Below are 19,624 nucleotides of genomic sequence, written 5' to 3'. Positions count from 1 at the left end.
ATCACAGAGCATTTAACAGCATCCCTGGCCTGGCCTCTACCTTCTAGCTGCCTGTAGCACCCCTTTCCCATTTGTGACAATCAAAAATGCCTCTTGATTGAAAATCACTGATCTAAAGAACTAGGCTATTTTAGAGGGGATTTGGAGGCTTCGCGATTTCCAGTTCCTTTCAAATTTTGAGATTAAGTACTTTTATGTTTTGATATTTTTTTCTAAAGTGGATTTGAAAGAATTAAAATAAATCTCTTGAGGATTTAAGAGAGGCAGTAAAGAGGAGTGGTAATGATGAAGTTAAAGTCCTGGCACTTGAGTCAGTTTCCCTGGGTGAGATCCCAGCTCCAGCTCTGACCACCTCTTGGACCTTGGGCAAATTTCTGACCCTCTGGGTTTCTATTTGCTCATTGTGAAATGAGTGCATTTCTAGTTCCTGCCTGAGAAGTGATTGTGAGGATTAAATGAGATAATACAGGTAAACCCCTTGGTAAGTAAGTTAATACTAGTTATTATTATGAGCTCAGCCACTGTGCTCTGCCTGACCTCCAAAGAACTAGCAATTTTAATGAGCTTCCTCTACCTGGTGGTGCTATATGTATACTGAGGAACAGTTCACCATAGGACTTTTTTTTTTTTGTATTTTTAACAGGAGCAATGTAATCCCAATATAGGAATTGCAAAGCAACTACCACAGATAAAAATCAAGTTATCAGATTTCTGTTCTAGTCCTCGATACATAAAGAAAAGAGTTGTATTTTAGTTTAGTTAACACTAGAACTGAATTTCTACTGGTTATTTTATTCAGTGATGCTTATGTTCCCCTCTTTAGATTCTTGAGTACAGTCTTAAAGAGGGTGTTTATTTTTCTAGATTCTTTGCTTGAAATTAGAGCTGTTGTCTCAGGCGGGCCAAGATCGAGAGCCTTGGATCTGCAGAGTCAAGTGGGTGCATTAATTTAGTTTCCCCATAAGAACCCTATATTCTCTACACCATACTACTTAAAAATAAAAATATGTTTATCATAAAGCAGAGATTGAAAAAGATATAGAGGACAGATTTAAGTAAAATACATGTTATTGTTATTTTTAGTTACTGTAGAGTCAATTCCAAATCATGGCGACCCCATGTGTGCTCCATCAGGTTTTCAAGGCTGTGATCTTTCAGAAGCAGATTGCCGGGCCTATCTTCCAAGGCACCTCTGGGTGGGTTCAAACTGGCAACCTTTTGGCTAGTAGTCAAGGGCTTAACTGCACCACCCGTTAGGTAATTTTCTTATTCATCCTTATCTATCTGTCATTCACAATTTAACCGACTTGATTCAAATTAAAGTAAAATACAATTCTATCTTTTCCTTATTTATTGCTAATTTATTAAGTAGTAGATAAAGAAATTTTCCCAGCATGGCACAACCACCCCAGTCCACGCAAGAGTAGCTTTCTAGAACTGTCTGTGCCAGGGACCACCCAAGGGTTTCGCCTTTGGACCCCAAGTAATGAGCTACCCAAGGAACTTTATTTCAGGCACTCATTGTCTAGGGCACTGGATATTTATGTACAACTTGTAAGAGGCTGGTAATATGTGTACTATATCCACAGTACCCCCTGGGTGTTTGATTTCAAAATGAAACGTGGTACCATTACTCATTTCTCTGTAGCAGCAGCTTCTAATGACCTGAGATAATGTACATGAAAGCATAGAACGTTTAGACAGCAGAATTTGGAAGATCTTATTGTCTAGGGGATGTTCATCCTGCCATGGGAGTCTGGCAATATTGCTAGCCAAGTTAAACTGAGAAAGAGAGGTTTTCATAAAAATGTTATGAGCACCAATATGAGCATACATTCTAAAGTTCTCTTTTATCTCTTATCTTCCCAACATGACCCTCTAAATATTCATATCCACCTATGGAAATGTAAAGAACCTTCTCAGGCAAAACGCACTGCTTCCTCAAGCTTACTTTTCATCCTGCAAGATATTTAATCCTGCTTTGTCTTTTTGAACTTTTGGATTTCTGTGACATTGAAGATCCATTCAAACTTCCTGAAATCTGGGCTGTATTCAACATCTTGGCACCTGGTTCCAAACCTCAAAAATCATAACTTATGTAGCAAAGATAGGGCAGTCTCTGGTCTTCACCTCTCCCTCTTTGGGGCGGTAGATGCAGGGGCACTGTAACTTGAGCCATGATCTGGAGGTACTTTTGAATAAAACAGTAGTCGTACTTAAAGCGTATCTGTGATGGACAAGGCTGCCATTCAAAGCCATTTTGACTGCTTGGTGTAAGGCAGGATACTTTGATTACAAGCAGACCAGTTTAAGAACAAATGCAAATTTATTGGAAAGATCTGTGATGACTTGTTTAATTGAAGGAACAACTAAAGAACAAGAATCTGAAGGGGCAAGAACATGGCTTCCCAGAGATCCAGGAATCTGAGGCTGATCTCCAGCCCAGCCAAGATGCTGCTGCTAGAATAAAGGGAACTCCACCAACTTTCCCATCTTCGCATCACTTTGCATGATATCCAGATTCCCAGGAGAAAGTCTGATTGGGTCACTCCTTGGCTACGAAAGGGAAAAACACAAAAAGTCTCCCGGACGCTGCAAGCAATGGGAGAGATAATTCCCCAGTAGGATTTGGGATGCTATAAAGGTCATCAGTTCAAATCCACCAGGCACTCCTTGGAAACCCTATGGGGTAGTTCTACTCTGTTCTATAGGGTCGCTATGAGCTGGAACTGACTCGATGGCGGTGGGTTTTTTTTTGTTTTTTTTTTTTTATTACCAAGAGAAAGGAGGAAGGATGCTAAATGGACAAAACCAAATGTCTCATCTAGGAAGTGAGAAAGGGAACAAAATTAAAAAAAAAAAAAAATTGTTTACCCACTTCAAATTCATCATTAACGCTATGCTAATAAACCTCTGATGACTGTTAGTATAACCACTCACCAAAATCCATATTAAATTTGTCTTATAAAAGTCAGGAGCATTGAGGAATTACCGCTTATCGTGGCTCTTCCCATTACTGCATTGCCTTTAATTAGATTTTGCTACTATGTTGGTTTTATAGATACAGAAAACAAATCCCCAAGAAGCCCCTCTCTTTATTCTTTGGTCTGTCATTCCTTGGACCCTGGTTCATATCAGGCCCCCTCACTGGGCTCTCCAGCCCCAGGAAGCTTCCTGGAAGCATGGTCATCTGCCCCTTGCTGCCTTGGTGTGAAGGATATCATTCTCCCTTCTGAGCTCCCAAGGTACCCACTTGTGCTCCAACACTGGTCTCTCCTTCTCATTCCACCCTCTCTCCCAACTCATCCTACTACCACCTTCAAAGAATATAGCCATTGTTACATGAATTATGCTTTGAATTAAGAAAAGAAAAGAGGAGGTGGAAGAAATTAACAAAGTGAACTGCAAAAAATGAGGGGTAGAAGGGAGTGGCTCATCATGAAATAATATAAAATCTTAAAGAATAGATTTAGCCTCCACAGTGTCTTTTTGCACTTATTTTCTGACTCTTCCAAAGGAAATAGCTGATAGATCTGATCTATTGTAGTATTTTGCACCTCATCAAATTCTGTGACATGCTGGGCCTGAAGAGGTGAGATCCAAGGCTAGAATAACATGCTGAATCACTCTGGGGGTTAGAGACTTGACTATTGAGAGGGGCAGGTTGCAGGGGAAGGACCCAGCACCTGAAGTAGGAAGAAAGCTAATCCTATAGGCAGAACATGGACTCAAAAAAGAGTATACAGCACATCCCATGAGGGTGATCAGACCTAGATAAATGGAGATGTCCCTACCAGCAGATAGGAAAAGATGGAACAAGATATACTTGAAGTTTTACATTCTTGGCATCGGAGAATGCAGAGAAATTGTAGCCCCAAGTGCAAGGCACATCTCCTGGGGCTAAGAAATGATAAGAGCAAGAAAGGGCTCTGAAACAGAGAAGAGGTTCTTATGTTTAGTAGGCATGTGAATCTGTTGGTTGGCTGGATGTGTCAGCTGGGCAGGATGGGCTAGATTATGCTGCAGCAACAAACAGCCCCCACATCTCAGTGGCCTGTGTTCATCATGGGTCACTTGGGCACTCTGCTCTACTCATCCTTACTCTGGGATACAGGCTGATGGAGCAGACAAAGCCTTGAGTGTTCCCTGGAACTGTGACAATGGGGGAGAGAGCTCTGGAGAGTACCGAAGGGCAATTACATGGTCCAGCCCAGAAGTAACACAAGTCAATTCTGCTCACAACTCATTGGCCAGTGCTAGTCACTTGGCACTAGCCAACCACAAGAAGGCCAGGAAGTGCATAAGCCTGAAAAGGTACGGGGGTAAAGACTTAGCATACATAGCAAACAACAGTCATGACAACCATTTGTCAAAATGCAAACTCCAGGTCCCTTTCCAACAGGTTTGGCTCTGGAGCCACGGATCCTGGAAATCGGCATTTTAAATAGGTCACCTCAGGTGAATCTGATTCAGGGAAGGTTCCTGGGGCCACAGATTAAAAAATAGTATCTTAAAGCACTACCTCAGTACAGGTGGCTGGTCCAGAAGAAGGGGACAGAGCTGGGGTGTCGAGCCAAGCCTGGGTTACCTCATGTTGGAAACAGTTACCAAAGAAGGCCACAAGGTTCCTGGACACCAAGACCAAGAGGAATGGGAAAATCCCCTAAAATGCTCAGACCCTTAGGTGTGTGTTGAGTTCCTCCAGATACTGGGATAAGAGGGATGTGGGCAGAATCCAGGCAATGGTGATCACATGTGACCTAAATTATACATTTATATTAGTGGAAACTTATTGTCCAGAATACATAGTTCATTGTATAATCACTTTGTTTTCTTTTCTCTGTTCTTTTCTTGCTTCTCTCTCTCTTCTTCTTCTGCCCAATTCCATTTTTCTCCATTATTCTCTTTTCTTCCTTCCTCATTTTTATTCTCTTCTTCCCCCTCCAATTCTTCTCCTGTCCCTCAATCTTTCCTCTTTTCTGTCGCCTTTCTTCATGCCTTTCTTTCTCCCCTGCTCTCTCTCCTCTCATCTATTATTGTCCCCTTCCTATCCCTCCATTCCTCCTTGCCCATGGCACCCACCCCCTCTATTCTCTCTCCAGGTATTATGCCATCTGCTGCCAGCCTTTGGTCTATAGGAACAAGATGACCCCTCTGCGCATCGCACTAATGCTGGGAGGCTGCTGGGTCATCCCCATGTTTATCTCTTTTCTCCCTATAATGCAAGGTTGGAATAACATTGGCATAACTGATTTGGTGAGTACCTACATAGTTCCCACTGGTTTTCACTAAGACTGCCTCTTTGCTTGTGATTCTAAATAAGCAAACAACATCAGGCTGGGTGAATATTTCTAAGAAAAATGCTGATAGTAGCCTGAGTGACAACAATAAACAAAAAGCTAATATTTTTGAATACTTCATATATATGTCAGAATGTGAACTAAATACTTTCTATATAACCCTAAAAACATCCTTTTGGAAAAAGTATAGTTATTTTCCCAGTGTAACTGATGAGAAAAGCCAGGCTAAAAAAGGTTAAGCAACCTGCTCAATGTCAGAAAGCTAGAGATAGCAGAACAGGTGTTCAAAGCTTGGCAGCTGGACTCCAAAATTAAGCCTGAGAGATATGATGCACCTCAAGAGGCCTTCAGCCTATTTCATGTTAAAATATGAGGTCTGCAGTGAACAGAGAAGACATGTCAAGTCGGTGGAGACTGCCAGGAACGGAAGAGAGCACTGGGCCGGGAGTCAAGGGAACTGGGTCCCAGGCCCCACTGTGTCACTGATCCGCTTCCTGGGGATGGTATTGAGAAGATCCACTGGTCCTCAGTGGAGAAGAATGCCTGCCAGGAGTGTAGGATAAGGTCATGTGTCACATATGCCAGGTAGTTGTCAACCCTTGTCTAGATCTCTAAAAGCCCCTCCAGCTGTGACATACTATGTTTGTAATACTAAACTTGTAATGAAGATCAAAAGCTATAGTCTGGATTCATTAGCAGAGATATATTTCCTAAGGAAGGAGTCCTTTGCTGGCACAAACAGTTAAGGCTGCTCAGCTGCTAACCCAAGAGTTGGCAGTTCAAATCAACCCAGAGGTCCCTTGGAAGAAAGGCTTGGGATCTATTTCTGAAAGATCAGAACCATTGAAAACCCCAGGGAGTGCAGTTCTACTCTGACATGCACGGGGTTGCCATAAGTTGAAATCAACTCTACAGAAACTAGTTTGGTTTATTCCCTACAGAAGTTGTCAAGAAGTCACTTTAAAATTGATCCCAGGATCCATGTAGATGTAGGAAGGGGAATGGAAGGGAAAGACTGAGAGCAAGCTCTGGCCCTACTGGAAAAGGAGCTACCTCTTCCTCTCTACATTGCATTCCTAGTTCCTACTCCCTAATCCCTGTCATTTTGTCGTGTGCTGCCAAGTCAATTCCGATTCATAGTGACCCTATAGGACAGAGTAGAACTGTTCCATACAGTTTCCTAGGATATAACCTAGGGAGTAGAAAGCCTGTACAAGGGAAACTGTAGGGGTATTTCTCTCTTCTTTCAAACATTTCGTTCTATCATTCCTGGAAGAAATGTAATCTGAGTTTCAAAAAACCCACAAAAACAAAACAAAACCTGTTGCCGTCAAGTTGATTCCAACTCATAGCGAACCCACTGTAGAATAATAATAGCCAACAAATGCTGAGCATTTACTACGTACCGAGAGCTATGTTCATCATTAGTTCTGTGAACCTTATTCAGGCCTCTCAACAACCCTATGCAGTGGATCTTATTCTCCCATTTTATAGATCAGGAAACTGAGAATCAGAGAGGCTATATCATTAGCTAACATGACACTGGTAGAAAGGGGTGGTGCCTGTATCTGAGCCCAGGCTTACTGGACTCCAGGGTCCATGCTCTTAATTTTCATGCTAAACTTACTCTCTAATGCAGAATATCTCTGGAAGCATAAGCTTTTACGAATTAGAAACTTTCGATAAGCGTTCAGACTCTCACCTTCTGACATAGAATATCCAAGGTAAATAACCTGATACATTTTTGTTTACTTAAGAGAGATAGAAGCATCCCCTGTCTGCATGGCACATCCCCTATCTCTCGGACATCTGCTTACTATTAACATACCTAATATTTATGATATTGCAATTGCATTTTGTATCTATCTGCTCATTTGCACTTGAATCTGCCTAGAGAGATGCTAGCACAACCCACATGTTTCCAATACATAAACCCACTGCCATCGAGTCGATTCCAACTCATAGCGACCCGATAGGACAGAGTAGAACTGCCCCATAGAGTTTCCAAGGAGCGCCTGGCAGATTTGAACTGCCGACCTTTTGGTTAGCAGCCATAGCACTTAACCACTACGCCACCAGTGTTTCCTTCCAATACATATATAACCAAAAAACCAAACCTGTTGCTGCCAAGTTGATTCCGACTCATAGTGACCCTACAGGACAGAGTAAAACTGCCCCATAGGGTTCCAAGGAGCACCTGCTGAATTTGAACTGCTGACCTTTTGGTTAGCAGCTAAGCTCTTAACGACTATGCACCAGGGCTCCAATGCATATATACTCACATAGTATATATACGTAAACCTCTGTACACATACAAATATAGATAAAGCACAGGGCAGTAACCTACTCCAAGGACTCTCTTTACTCAATGGAATCACCTGTGCTTTTAAAGCTAGTCTTGCCAGACACGAAGCGCTACTGCATCCACAGATTTTACAAATCACTAACCACACCAACCAACTTCAGGGCTATTAATGTAACTTGAAAGGAACCCCCTCAAAATTCAGAGCGTGTTCATATAACTACTTTCTCTGAGAAAAATAAACCTTGAGAGATGAAAGAAATCTTTCAAATCTTTTCTCTAGATTCCACCTAGTTGGAAAACGAATGGCTTCAGGCATTTCAAGTATTTGAGGGAAAAAAAAATGACCAGAAATTAGCTATTTCAGTTCCTGCAGGAAGTCCTCCCTGACTTTTGAAGGCTAGGAAGTCTTCCCCCTCTTGTACCTCTTCTTAATCTGTGTTTTCATCGCCTAGTCAGCTCTATTCAGTAGAAATGTAATGGGAATTGCAAGTGAAAACCACATATGCAATTTTAAACTTTTTTAGAAGTTGCATTAAAAAAGTGAAAACAGGTGAAATTAATTTTAATAGATTTATTTAACTCACTATATCCAAAATACCATCGTTTCAACATGTAATCAATATAAAAATTATTAATGAGATATTTTAAATTATTTGCATAGAACTAAGTCTTCAGATTTTTTTCTTCAAAATTCAAGAAAAAATTCAAGCCTTGAGTTGCAATAGTGAAGGATTCTATGGGGAAAATATTAAATGATGCAGGAAGCATCAAAAGAAGGTGGAAGGAATACAGAGAGTCATTATACCAAAAAGAATTAGTCGATCTTCAACCATTTCAAGAGGTGGCATATGATCAGGAACCGATGGCACTGAAGGAAGAAGCCCAAGCTGCCCTGAAGGCATTGGTGAAAAACAAGGCTCCAGGAATTGATGGATTATCAATTGAGATGTTTCAACAAACAGATGAAGCACTGGAGGTGCTCACTCGTCTATGCCAAGAAATATGGAAGACAGCTTCCTGGCCAACTGACTGGAAGAGATCCATATTTATGCCTATTCCCAAGAAAGGTGATCCAACCAAATGTGGAGATTATAGAACAATATCATTAATATCACACGCAAGCAAAATTCTGCTGAAGATCATTCAAAAACAGCTGTGGCAGATATCAACAGGGAACTGCCAGAAATTCAGGCCCGTTTCAGAAGAGGACGTGGAACCAGGGATATCATTGCTGATGTCAGATGGATCCTGGCTGAAAGCAGAGAATACCAGAAGGATGTTTACCTGTGTTTTATTGATTACGCAAAGGCATTTGACTGTGTGGATCACAACAAACTATGGATAACACTCCAAAGAATGGGAATTCCAAAACAATTGTGCTCATGAGGAACCTTTACATAGATCAAGAGGCAGTTGTTCGGCCAGAACAAGGGGATACAGATTGGTTAAAAGTCAGGAAACATGTGGGTCAGGGTTGTATTCTTTCACCATACCAATTTAATCTGTATGCTGAACAAATAATACAAGAAGCTGGACTATATGAAGAAGAACGGGGTATCAAGATTGGAGGAAGACTCATTAACAACCTGCGTTATGCAGATGACACAACCTGGCTTGCTGAAAGTGAAGAGGACTTGAAGCACTTACTAATGAAGATCAAAGACCACAGCCTTCAGTATGGATTACACCTCAACATAAAGAAAACAAAAGTCCTCACAACTGGACCAATGAGCAACATCATGATAAATGGAGAAAAGATTGAAGTTGTCAAGGATTTCATTTTACTTGGATCCACAATCAACAGCCATGGAAGCAGCAGTCAAGAAATCAAAACACGCGTTGCATTGGGCAAATCGGCTGCAAAGAACCTCTTCAAAGTGTTGAAGAGCAAAGATGTCACCCTGAAGACTAAGGTGTGCCTGACCCAAGCCGTGGTATTTTCAATCACATCATATGCATGTGATAGCTGGACAATGAATAAGGAAGACTGAAGAAGAGTTGACGCCTTTGAATTGTGGTGTTGGCGAAGAATATTGACTATACCATGAACCGCCAGAAGAACGAACAAATCTGTCTTACAAGAAGTGCAACCAGAATGCTCCTTAGAGGCAAGGATGGCGAGACTGCGTCTTACATACTTTGGACATGTTGTCAGGAGGGATGAGTCCCTGGAGAAGGACATCATGCTTGGCGGAGTACAGGGTCAGCGGAAAAGAGGAAGACCCTCAACAAGGTGGATTGACACAGTGGCGCAACAATGAGCTCAAGCATAACAACGATTGTAAGGATGGCTCAGGACCGGGCAGTGTTTCATTCTGTTGTGCATAGGGTCGCTATGAGTCAGAACCGACTCGACGGCACCTAACAACAACAACAAATGTCTTCAGATGGAAACCCTGGTGGTGTGGTAGTGAAGTGCTATGGCTGCTAACCAAAAGGTCGGCAGTTTTAATTCACCAGGCGCTCCTTGGAAACTCTATGGGGCAGTTCTACTCTGTCCTATAGGGTCACTATGAGTTGGAATCGACTCGATGGCATTTCTTTTTTTCTAAGTCTTCAGAATCTACTGTGTAGTTTACACTTACAGTATATGTTAATTCAGAACACAGTTCAAGTTCTCAGTAGCCACACGTGGCTGTGCCTGCTGTATCGGACAGTACAGATCTAGAGCCTCAACTAGGCTCTGCACTCTGGGCAGACCTGGCTTCGGTCCTCAAATTCTAGCATATTTCCTCGTTCATGGTAGCTTCCCAATAAATATTTGTTAAGTGAATGCAAAAGATTCTGAAGGGTAGCAGGGCAATGGAAAGTTCTTGAAGCAATCAGCGATGAAAAGATAAATATAAATCTTCCCTATCTCTCTCACTCAGCCAAATGAGCCTGTACCAACTTAAAAACTAAAAGTGTGAAAAGTTCTCAGGAAATGACAGAAAGATAATACATTCTTAAATTTATTTGTAAATGTATACTATAATAATCTCTCTTATTCATGAAAGTTTGAATTTTTTTCAAAATATTTCTAGAAGTATTGTATCATTTTATCCTCACAATACCTCCATAAAGATAGTAGGCAAAGAAACCAGTCTTCCTTCGACCGTTTTACAGATGAGGAAACTAAGGTTCAGAGAGGTCACGTCATTTGCCTAGGGTTTTGTTAGTGTTTGAATTAAGATTCAAATGCTAGGCTTTTGTCATTGTTGCCACTTTAAGAATTTATTTTCAAAGGTGTTTATGGTAAGAAATTCTAACAGAACAGAAAAAGAATACAATGAAAATTAAATTAGATCTCCCTTCACCCTAGACAGCCAATCCTTTTCCAAAAGGCAACTTCTGTTAACCTTTTCTTCTGTGTTCTAAAGTGGTACAGGAACATACAACCATACATAAATAAATGTGGTGGTGTGGGTATACACACACACACACAAATACCTGTATTATATTTATTATAGTCGTGTGTGCATATACACATATATGTATATCTGTACGTCTATATTTACACAAAAGGAGGCATACAAAATATATATTCTACATCCTGATTTTTTCAAGCCTTAGAGATACGTAACTATACATATATAAAGGGTCTTTTTTTTTTTTGACTGGTACATGATATTCTGTAATGTTGATAATTAATGATTTGTTTAACCATTCCCTATTGATAGACATTTAGGCTGTTTTCATTTCTTTGCTGTTCTAAACAGTACTACAGTGAATATTCACGCACCTGTACCAGTATGAAAACCCTGGTGGCGAAAGTGGTTAAGAGGTACGGCTGCTAACCAAAAGGTCGGCAGTTCGGATCCACCAGGCACTCCTTAGAAATCTATGGGGCAGTTTTACTCTGTCCAGTAGGGTCATTATGAGTCGGAATTGACTTGATGGCAAGGGGTGTGGTTTGGTTTTTTTGGTACCAGCCTATTTTTAGACTTAAATTCCTAAGCAAGGGATTGCTAAGTCAGAGTATGTGAATTTAATTTTTTTGTGGGTTCTGCCAAACGATCCTTTCAGTAAGTCGCTCCAGTTCACACCCCACCAGTTATGTATGAGACTGTGCTTATTCCCCCCACCACCCCCTGCACGCACACACACCTAAGGCAGGAGCTTTGACTCCTAGTCCAGTGCTCCTTCCAGTCCCTGGTAGCTCCTCCAGAAGTATAGTAGACAGTAGCCCTGTAACTAGTGGGCCTTGAACAGGAGAGTACAGAAGCTGAGTTGTGCTTTGGCATATCCTTCCCCTTCCTGACCCAACCCTCCTAACTTGCCTGCCTCCTATATCCACAAATGCACACACGTTTACTTCCCTTCTGTATATAGTTGATCACCACTTCTTTTCATTCGTGTGATGCACCCCTATTCTACATTTCCATTTTTAGAACCACCACTTCAGCCCAGGTAGAACATGTCATGGCGAAGTTTCTGTACCATGTGCTCCTCCCACAGCCAATTTACATGGTTTTATAGCTATGTTTCTGAACTTAGACTCTGGGTAATAATATCTTGTTTTTTTTGTTCGTTTGTTTGCTTTTTCATCATCACTGCTATTTATTGGACATTTACAGGCAATGTGTTAAATGTTTCACATGTTTTAATCTCATGGAATCAACACAACATTACCATGTTTAATATTCATTTTATAGAGTAAGTCTTAGGACTTCAAAAGTTAAACTCCAAGTAGCTGCCCAACTCATTTATTTATTTGTTTCAGAAATAGTAACTGAATCCCCACTATGTTTCTAGGCCCTTAAGAAATTAGTAGTGAAAAAAAATTCCAGCTCTTGTGGCACTTAAAATATAGCCAGGGGGAGCCCCAGTATACTTCTGGTGTTCAGTTTTACAAATAATAATAATAAACAGGTGAAAAGATAATGATGGGAAGATGTTATTTTAGACGTGAAGTTTACCTTCTTTGATAAGATAATGCTAGAGCAGAGTCCTTCAGAAAAGAAGTGAGCATGAAAAAGTGTCCCAGGCCAAAATAAATGCAAAGGCCCTAAAATGGGAGAATGCTTGCCAAGTTTGGGGAATGGCTTAGCAGGTTATGGAGGACATTGAGCAAGGGGAGAAATGATAGGAGTAGAGATGAGAAAGGTGGCCTGGGGCTAGATGATGGTGTTTACTCTGAGTGATAGTGGGTGCTTTAGAGGGTTTAGGGCAGAGGACTGACATCATTGTGGCCTATGTGTTAAAAGGATCTTTTCTGTTAAAATGTGAATAATGCCTATGGAGTGGCAGAAGTGGAAATAGGGAAAATATTTAAGAAAGAATTGCAGTAGTGCTGGCAAATGATGATGGTGACTAGGGATGGTAGCAATTTGAGGTGGTGAGAAGTTGTCATATTTCGTGTATTCTTTCACTCTGTAATTGGTTGAGCACTTACTATGTTCCATACACTGTTCCAGGTCCTCGGGATACATCGTTGAACAAAATAGGCAAAGATTTGTACCCTGGCAAATTTTATATTCTACCAGGGAGAGAAAGACAGTAAGTGATGAGATAAAAGTAAAGAGATCGTATAAGATATTAGGAGATGGTAAGTGTTATGGAAAAAAATGTAGACAGGGAGCGGATTGCAATATTACATAGGATGTTCAGGTTAGGCCTGATTGAGAAGGTGACATTTGAATAAAGACTTTAAGAAGTGAGGGCGTTAGCCTTGTGGATAGCTTGGGGAAGGATATACCAGGCAGAAGGAACAGAACTAGTGCGAAAACTCTGAGGCAGGATGTGCTTGGCATGTCAGGGAGGCTAGTGTGGCTGCTGCAAAGTGACCAAGGGGGTAAGAAAGTAGGAGAAGAGGTAAAAAGAATAAAGGCGAAAGGTAATGTAGGGCCTTGTAGGTTGTTTTAAGGACGTTAGCTTTCACTTTGAAATGAGAAGCCATTGCAGGATTCTGAGCAAAGGAATGACATGACTTATGTTTTAAGAGGATCTTTCTGGATGATCTGTTAAAAAAAAAAAAAAAAGATGGTAGGGCAGCAAGAGTAGATGCAGACACTCTAGGAGAGTGTGAAGTAATTCAAGGGGGAGAAATGATGGTGCTCCAACATTGGTGGTAGCATTAGAGATTTTGAGAAAGAGTTGGAATCTAGGTATATTTTGAAGATGGACTCAACAGGATTTTCTGACAGATTGGAAGAGGAGTGTGATGGAAGAAACTGAGTCAAGTATAACTGAAAGGATTTTTGACTGAGCAATCAGATAATTGGAGTGAGTGACCATAAGTCCAGATGGGAAAGATTGTGGTTGGAATAAGGTTTGTGGCTGGGCAGGGTCAAAGGCTTGCTTTGAACAGCATAAATTTGAGTTGCCTGTTAGATATGCCTATTAGATATATGGTCGCTATGGGTCGGAACTGACTGGATGGCAGTGGGTTTGGGTTTCCTAGATATGCAAGTGGAGGTGTCAAGGAAGAAGCTTGATAACAAATTCTGGAATTCATGGGAAGTCTGGGCTAGGTGGTGCCAACAATTTGCGCTCAACCTGAAGTTTGGTAATTCGAACTCACCCAGTGGTAATGCACAGGAAAAGGGCTGGTGATCTGCTTCTATTAAGATCACAGCCAAGAAAATTCTATGGAGTGGTTTTACCCTGTAACACATGGAGTCGCCATGAGTCGGAATCTACTTGATGGCAACTAACAACTATAGCATCAACATTAGATATGCAAGTGGAAGTATCAAGTAAGCAGCTTGATATCATTATCTGGAGTTCCTGGGAAGTCCTTGGTAGGAATAAATAAAAATTAGGACATTATCAAAGATTAGATGCCATTTGAAACCTTATGAATGTATAATATTACCTAAGGAATTCAGGTAAATAGAGAAGAAAAGAGGTCTAAGGAATGAAGGTGTCAAGATTCCAGAGAAGTGGAAACTTTAGCAATGAGCCTAAAATCCAGCATGCAATTTTTCCTTAAAGCATTTGCTAAACTTAAACTAAAAGCAACTGCTGGGAGACTAAAACCTGGGCCGAGATTGTAAAAGTCTTGCAATGCTGGGAATACAGAGGATGTGCCAAGATGGACATCCCTGGGAAACACCCCTGGTGCTTTAATTGAGACACCTGAAAGCTCACCACCTAGGAATAAGGGAAAACTGAAAAGAGACCAGCCGTCATAATGCATTAAACCCATATTCAACTGAATTGAGGTGTCCTATCCAGATTTTTTTTTTATCCAGAGTCTACCTGTCTGACAGAAGAAAATTAAATCTTGTCTACAGTAGGTTATCACCATTCAGAGACTCAGCAATTTTTTTTTATATATAATGTCTGTCATTTAACTAAAAGTTACCAGTTTTTGTTAAAACAGAAATAGCCAAAAACAAAAAACATAAACCCAGGCAACAGAAGTACACCTGCAGACAATCTAGATACTGGAGATATTAAACAAAAGCTTTAAAATAGCTATGGTTAATATAATTGAAAAAAATAGTAGAAAACATGGAGACTTTCGCTGGAGAACTAGAATCTATAAAAAGGAATCAAGTGGAAATTCTAGAATTAATAAACACAATAAATGCAATAAGTATAATAGATTAATTTATTAATAGTAGAAACCCTGGTGGTGTAGTGATTAAGTGCTACAGCTGCTAACCAAAGGGTCGGCAGTTCGAATTCGCCAGGCGCTCCTTGGAAACTCTATGGGGCAGTTCCACTCTGTCCTATAGGGTCTCTATGAGTTGGAATCGACTCGATGGCACTGGGTTTGGTTTGGTTTTTTAGATGCAGCCAAGAAGACTGAAAGTTAGATCCATAAAAAATATCCAAATTGAAACAGAGAGTGAAAATAGGTAGAAAGTGTATAACAGATGTAGAGCATAGACAAAAATTCTAATGCTGATACAGTTGCAGTCCCAGAGAAGAGAAAGATAATGGGGCAAAAGTCATATTTGAAGAAATAGTGGCCAACAATTTTTTTAAAAAAGACAGATGAAAGCCAACAGACACAGACTCAAGAAGCTCTGTGCAACCTCAGCAGGTTAAATAAAATAGAATTGCCCTAGGCAATTCATAATAAAACTGTTGAAGAATAAAGACAAATACAAAAATCTCAAAAGCAACTAGAGATGCCTCCATAAACAACTGCCTTCTTTGCCGTGAGACCAGAAGAACTGGATGGTGCCCAACTACCATTACTCAATATTTTGATCAAAGATTTTATAGAAGAATCCTGATCAAAAGGGGGGAAAATGCAGACCAGACCTTCAAATCCTCATGGTCTGCAGACTTTCTGGAGTCAAGGAAGCTGAATGAACCTCTGAAACTATGGCCCTGAGATAATCTTTAAACCTTAAACCAATATCCCCTGGAGTCTTCCTAAACCAAACAATAGTTTAACTTAACTAGTAAAAAACATCTGCCTTAAACATTGTGCTTTTTTCAGAACGATATATATGGGATCAAAGTGACAACAGCAACTCAAAGGATTAGATAGAAACCTTCGGGGGCAGTGAATTTATGTTAATGAGGGAGGAACAACTCAGAAAAAGGGAGTGAGAGTGCTTGTACAACTTGAAGAATGTTACCAGTGTCACTGAACTGTTCATGTAGAAAACATTGAATTGGTGTATGCTTTGGTGTGTATATGCTCAACAATGAAATAAATAATTTTTTAAAAAAATTATACTCAACAGGAAAAATTAAGATTCTGCTGACTCTGCAAGAGAAATGGAAGCAATACAACAGAATAACATTTTTAAAAAGATTAGAGAAAATAGTTTAAATTTAGAATTCTATAACCAATTAAAGTATTCGTTAAAATAAAGATGAACTAAAGACATTTTAAGACAAACAAAAAACTGAGAGAATTTGTCAGTAGTGGGCTTGACCTAAAAGTGATTTTAAGGAAAAATTTTCAAGTGAAAAGAAAATGATCCCAGATGGATACATCAAACTGCAGGGAAGAATGTAGAGAAATGATAAATATGTGAGTAAATATAAAATAATTTGACTACATAAAAGCTGAACAAAATTAAAGCAAATCCATGAGAGCCAAAGTACAACCTTCAGTACATCCCACCTGAATTTAAGAGATCACTTCAACAGTAGATTTGACACTTTGAATACTAATGACCTAAAGCCAGATCAGTTGTGGGATGACATCAAGGACATTATACATGAAGAAAGCAAAAGGTCATTAAAATGACAAGAAAGAAAAATCAAAATGAATGTCAGAAGACACTCTGAAATTTGTTTTTTAACATAGGGTAGCTAAAGAGAGCAGAAGAAATGATGAAGTAAAACAGCTGAACAGAGTATTTCAAAGGGCAGCTTGAGAAGACAAAGTAAAGTATTAAAATGAAATGTGCAAAGACCTGGAGTTAGAAAACCAATAGGGAAGAACATGCTCAGCATTTCTTAAGCTGAAAGAATTGGAAAAAATTCAAGCCTCAAGTTGAAATATTGGAAGATTCTATGGGCAAAATATTGAGTGACACAGGAAGTATCAAAAGCAGATGGAAGGAATACAGAGTCACTGTAAAAAAAAAGAATTGGTCAACATTCAGCCATTTCAAGAGATACCATATAATCAAGAACCAATGGTATTGAAGGAAGAATTCCAAGCTGCACTGAAGGCATTGGCAAAAAGCAAGGCTTTAGGAATTGACAGAATATCAATTTCTTTGTTTCGACAAATGGATGCAATGCTGAGGTGCTCACTTGTCTATGCCAAGAAATTTGGAAGACAGCTACTTGGCCAACTGGCTGGAAAAGATCTTTATACGTGCTCATTCTAAAAAAGATGATCCAACAGAATACGGAAATTATCAAACAATATCTTTAATATCACACACAAGTCAAATTTTGCTTAAGACAATTCAAAAATAGTTACAGCAGTACATTGACAGGAAGTAACCAGAAATTCAAGCCAGATTCAGAAGAGGACGTGGAATGAGGGATATCATTGCTGATGGATCTTGGCTGAAAGCAGAGAATACCAGAAAGGTGTTTACCTGTGTTTTATTGACTATGCAAAGACATTCGATTCCGTGGATCATAACAAATTATGGATAACATTACAAAGAATGGGAATTCCAGAACACTTAATTGTGCTCGTGTGGAACCTACACATAGACCAAGAAGCAATTGTTCGAATAGAACAAAGGATACTTCATGTTTAAAATCAAGAAAGGTATGTGTCAGGGTTGTGTCCTTTCACCATATTTATTCAGTCCGTATACCAAGGAAATAAGCCAAGGAACTGAGCTGTATGAAGAAGAACGCAGCATCAGAATTGGAGGAAGACTTAACAATCTGCGATATACAGATAATACAACCTTCCTTGCTGAAATCAAAGAGGACTTGAAACACTTAGTGATGAAGGTCAATGACTACAGCCTTCAGTATGGCTTACACTTCAACATTAAGAAAACAAAATTCTCACAAGTGGACCAATAAGCAACATCAAGATAAATGGGGAAAAGATTGAACTTGTCAAGGATTTCATTTGACTTGGATCCATAATCAATGCCCATGTAAGCACCAGTCAAGAAACCAAACAAGGTATTGCATTGGGCAAATTTGCTTTAAAAAACTTCTTTAAAGAGTTAAAAAGCAAAGATGTTACTTTGAGGAGTAAGGTGCGCCTGACCCAACCCATGGTATTTTCAATTGCCTCATATGCATGCAAAAGCTGGACAATGACTAAAGAAGACAGAAGAAGAATTAATGCCTTTGGATTATGGTGTTGGCAAAGAATATTGGATATACCATGGACTACCAAAAGAAGGAACAAATCTGGCTTGGAAGAAGTACAGCCAGAGTGCTCCTTAGATGCAAGAATGGCAAGAATTCGTATCACAAATTTTGGACATGTTATCAGGAGGGACCAGTTCCTGGAGAAAGACATCACGCTTGGTAAAGTAGAGGGTCAGCAAAAAAGAGGAAGACCCTCAATGAGATGGAGTGACACAGTGGCTTCAACAATGGGCTCAAACATAATGATTGTGAGATGGTATAGGACCTGGCAGCTTTTCATTCTGTTGTACGTAGGGTCGCTATGAGTTGGAACTGACCTGATGACACCTAACAACAACACTTAAAACAACAACAATAATAATATCTTGTGTGTTTTAAAATATATGTAGAATTAAAATACATAAAAAAAAAACAGCATAAAAGGCAGGAGTAGGTAATGGGAGCTAAAGTGTTAAATATCCTTACCTTGCCTAAGAAATGGTAAACTTATTAATATAAAATACACTGTAATAAGTTGTCTCTGAAATAAAGAATAATAAAAGAATGTATAGTTAATGAGCTAATAGAGGGAGAAATAAGGTGGTAATACTAAATAATTGATCATGCCAAAAAAAAGCAGTAAGGGCGGAAGAGAGTGGACTAGAATCTCTACCCTCTCATTTCATAGATGAGCATGTTAACTGTTTGCACCACCCAGGGACTCCTGAGTATGTGCTTACCCTTTGACACAGCAATTTCATTCCTAAGAGTATGCCTAAAAAAAATGAAAATATATACAACACAGATGCCAAAAAAAATATTTTTACAAGAATATTATTAATAGTTGTATTCAAAATAGCTGAAAACTAAAAACAACCCAAATGCCCATCAATAGTGGAATGGATAACTGTAGTTTAATCCTACAATGCAATATTATACTGCAACTGAAAGGAATAAATTACTAGTACATGCAATAATACAAATGAACCTCACAGATAAAAATTGAATGAAAGAAGTAAGATACAAAGAGTATTGCTTTATTATTCCGTTGATATTAAGTTGGAAAACAGCATTAATCTATGGTGACAAAGGTCAGTGGCTACCTTTGGGAGTAATGATGACTGGGAGGGGGCATTTGTGAGTTTTCTGGAATGCTGGTAATATTCTATAACATGATTTGAGAAATGGTTGCACAGGTGTATTTACTTTGTAATAATTTATTCATCTGTACATTTAATATGTATGTGCTTTACATGTATTTTATTTCAATAAAATATTTACCTGCTGAAGAAGTATGTCAAAAAGCACAGATAGATCATTTAAAATGAGGGCTGGATGTAGCAAC

The 19,624-nt window shown here is 39.5% G+C and overlaps 1 protein-coding gene across 5 annotated transcripts in view; it reads left to right on the top strand.

The window, feature by feature from the left end:
- Nucleotides 1-19,624, top strand: part of HTR4 (5-hydroxytryptamine receptor 4) — a 241,495-nt gene that overhangs the window by 153,188 nt on the left and 68,683 nt on the right. For all 5 annotated transcript variants that reach the window (XM_049874018.1, XM_049874019.1, XM_049874015.1 and 2 more), the window contains one exon: nucleotides 5,103-5,256. In XM_049874018.1, coding sequence (XP_049729975.1) covers nucleotides 5,103-5,256 — 154 coding nt within the window. The remainder of the gene's footprint in view (nucleotides 1-5,102; nucleotides 5,257-19,624) is intronic.

This window comes from Elephas maximus, chromosome 2 (genome assembly GCF_024166365.1).
Source record: "Elephas maximus indicus isolate mEleMax1 chromosome 2, mEleMax1 primary haplotype, whole genome shotgun sequence".
NCBI lineage: Eukaryota > Metazoa > Chordata > Mammalia > Proboscidea > Elephantidae > Elephas > Elephas maximus.
This window is presented reverse-complemented; position numbering and strand designations above follow the sequence as displayed.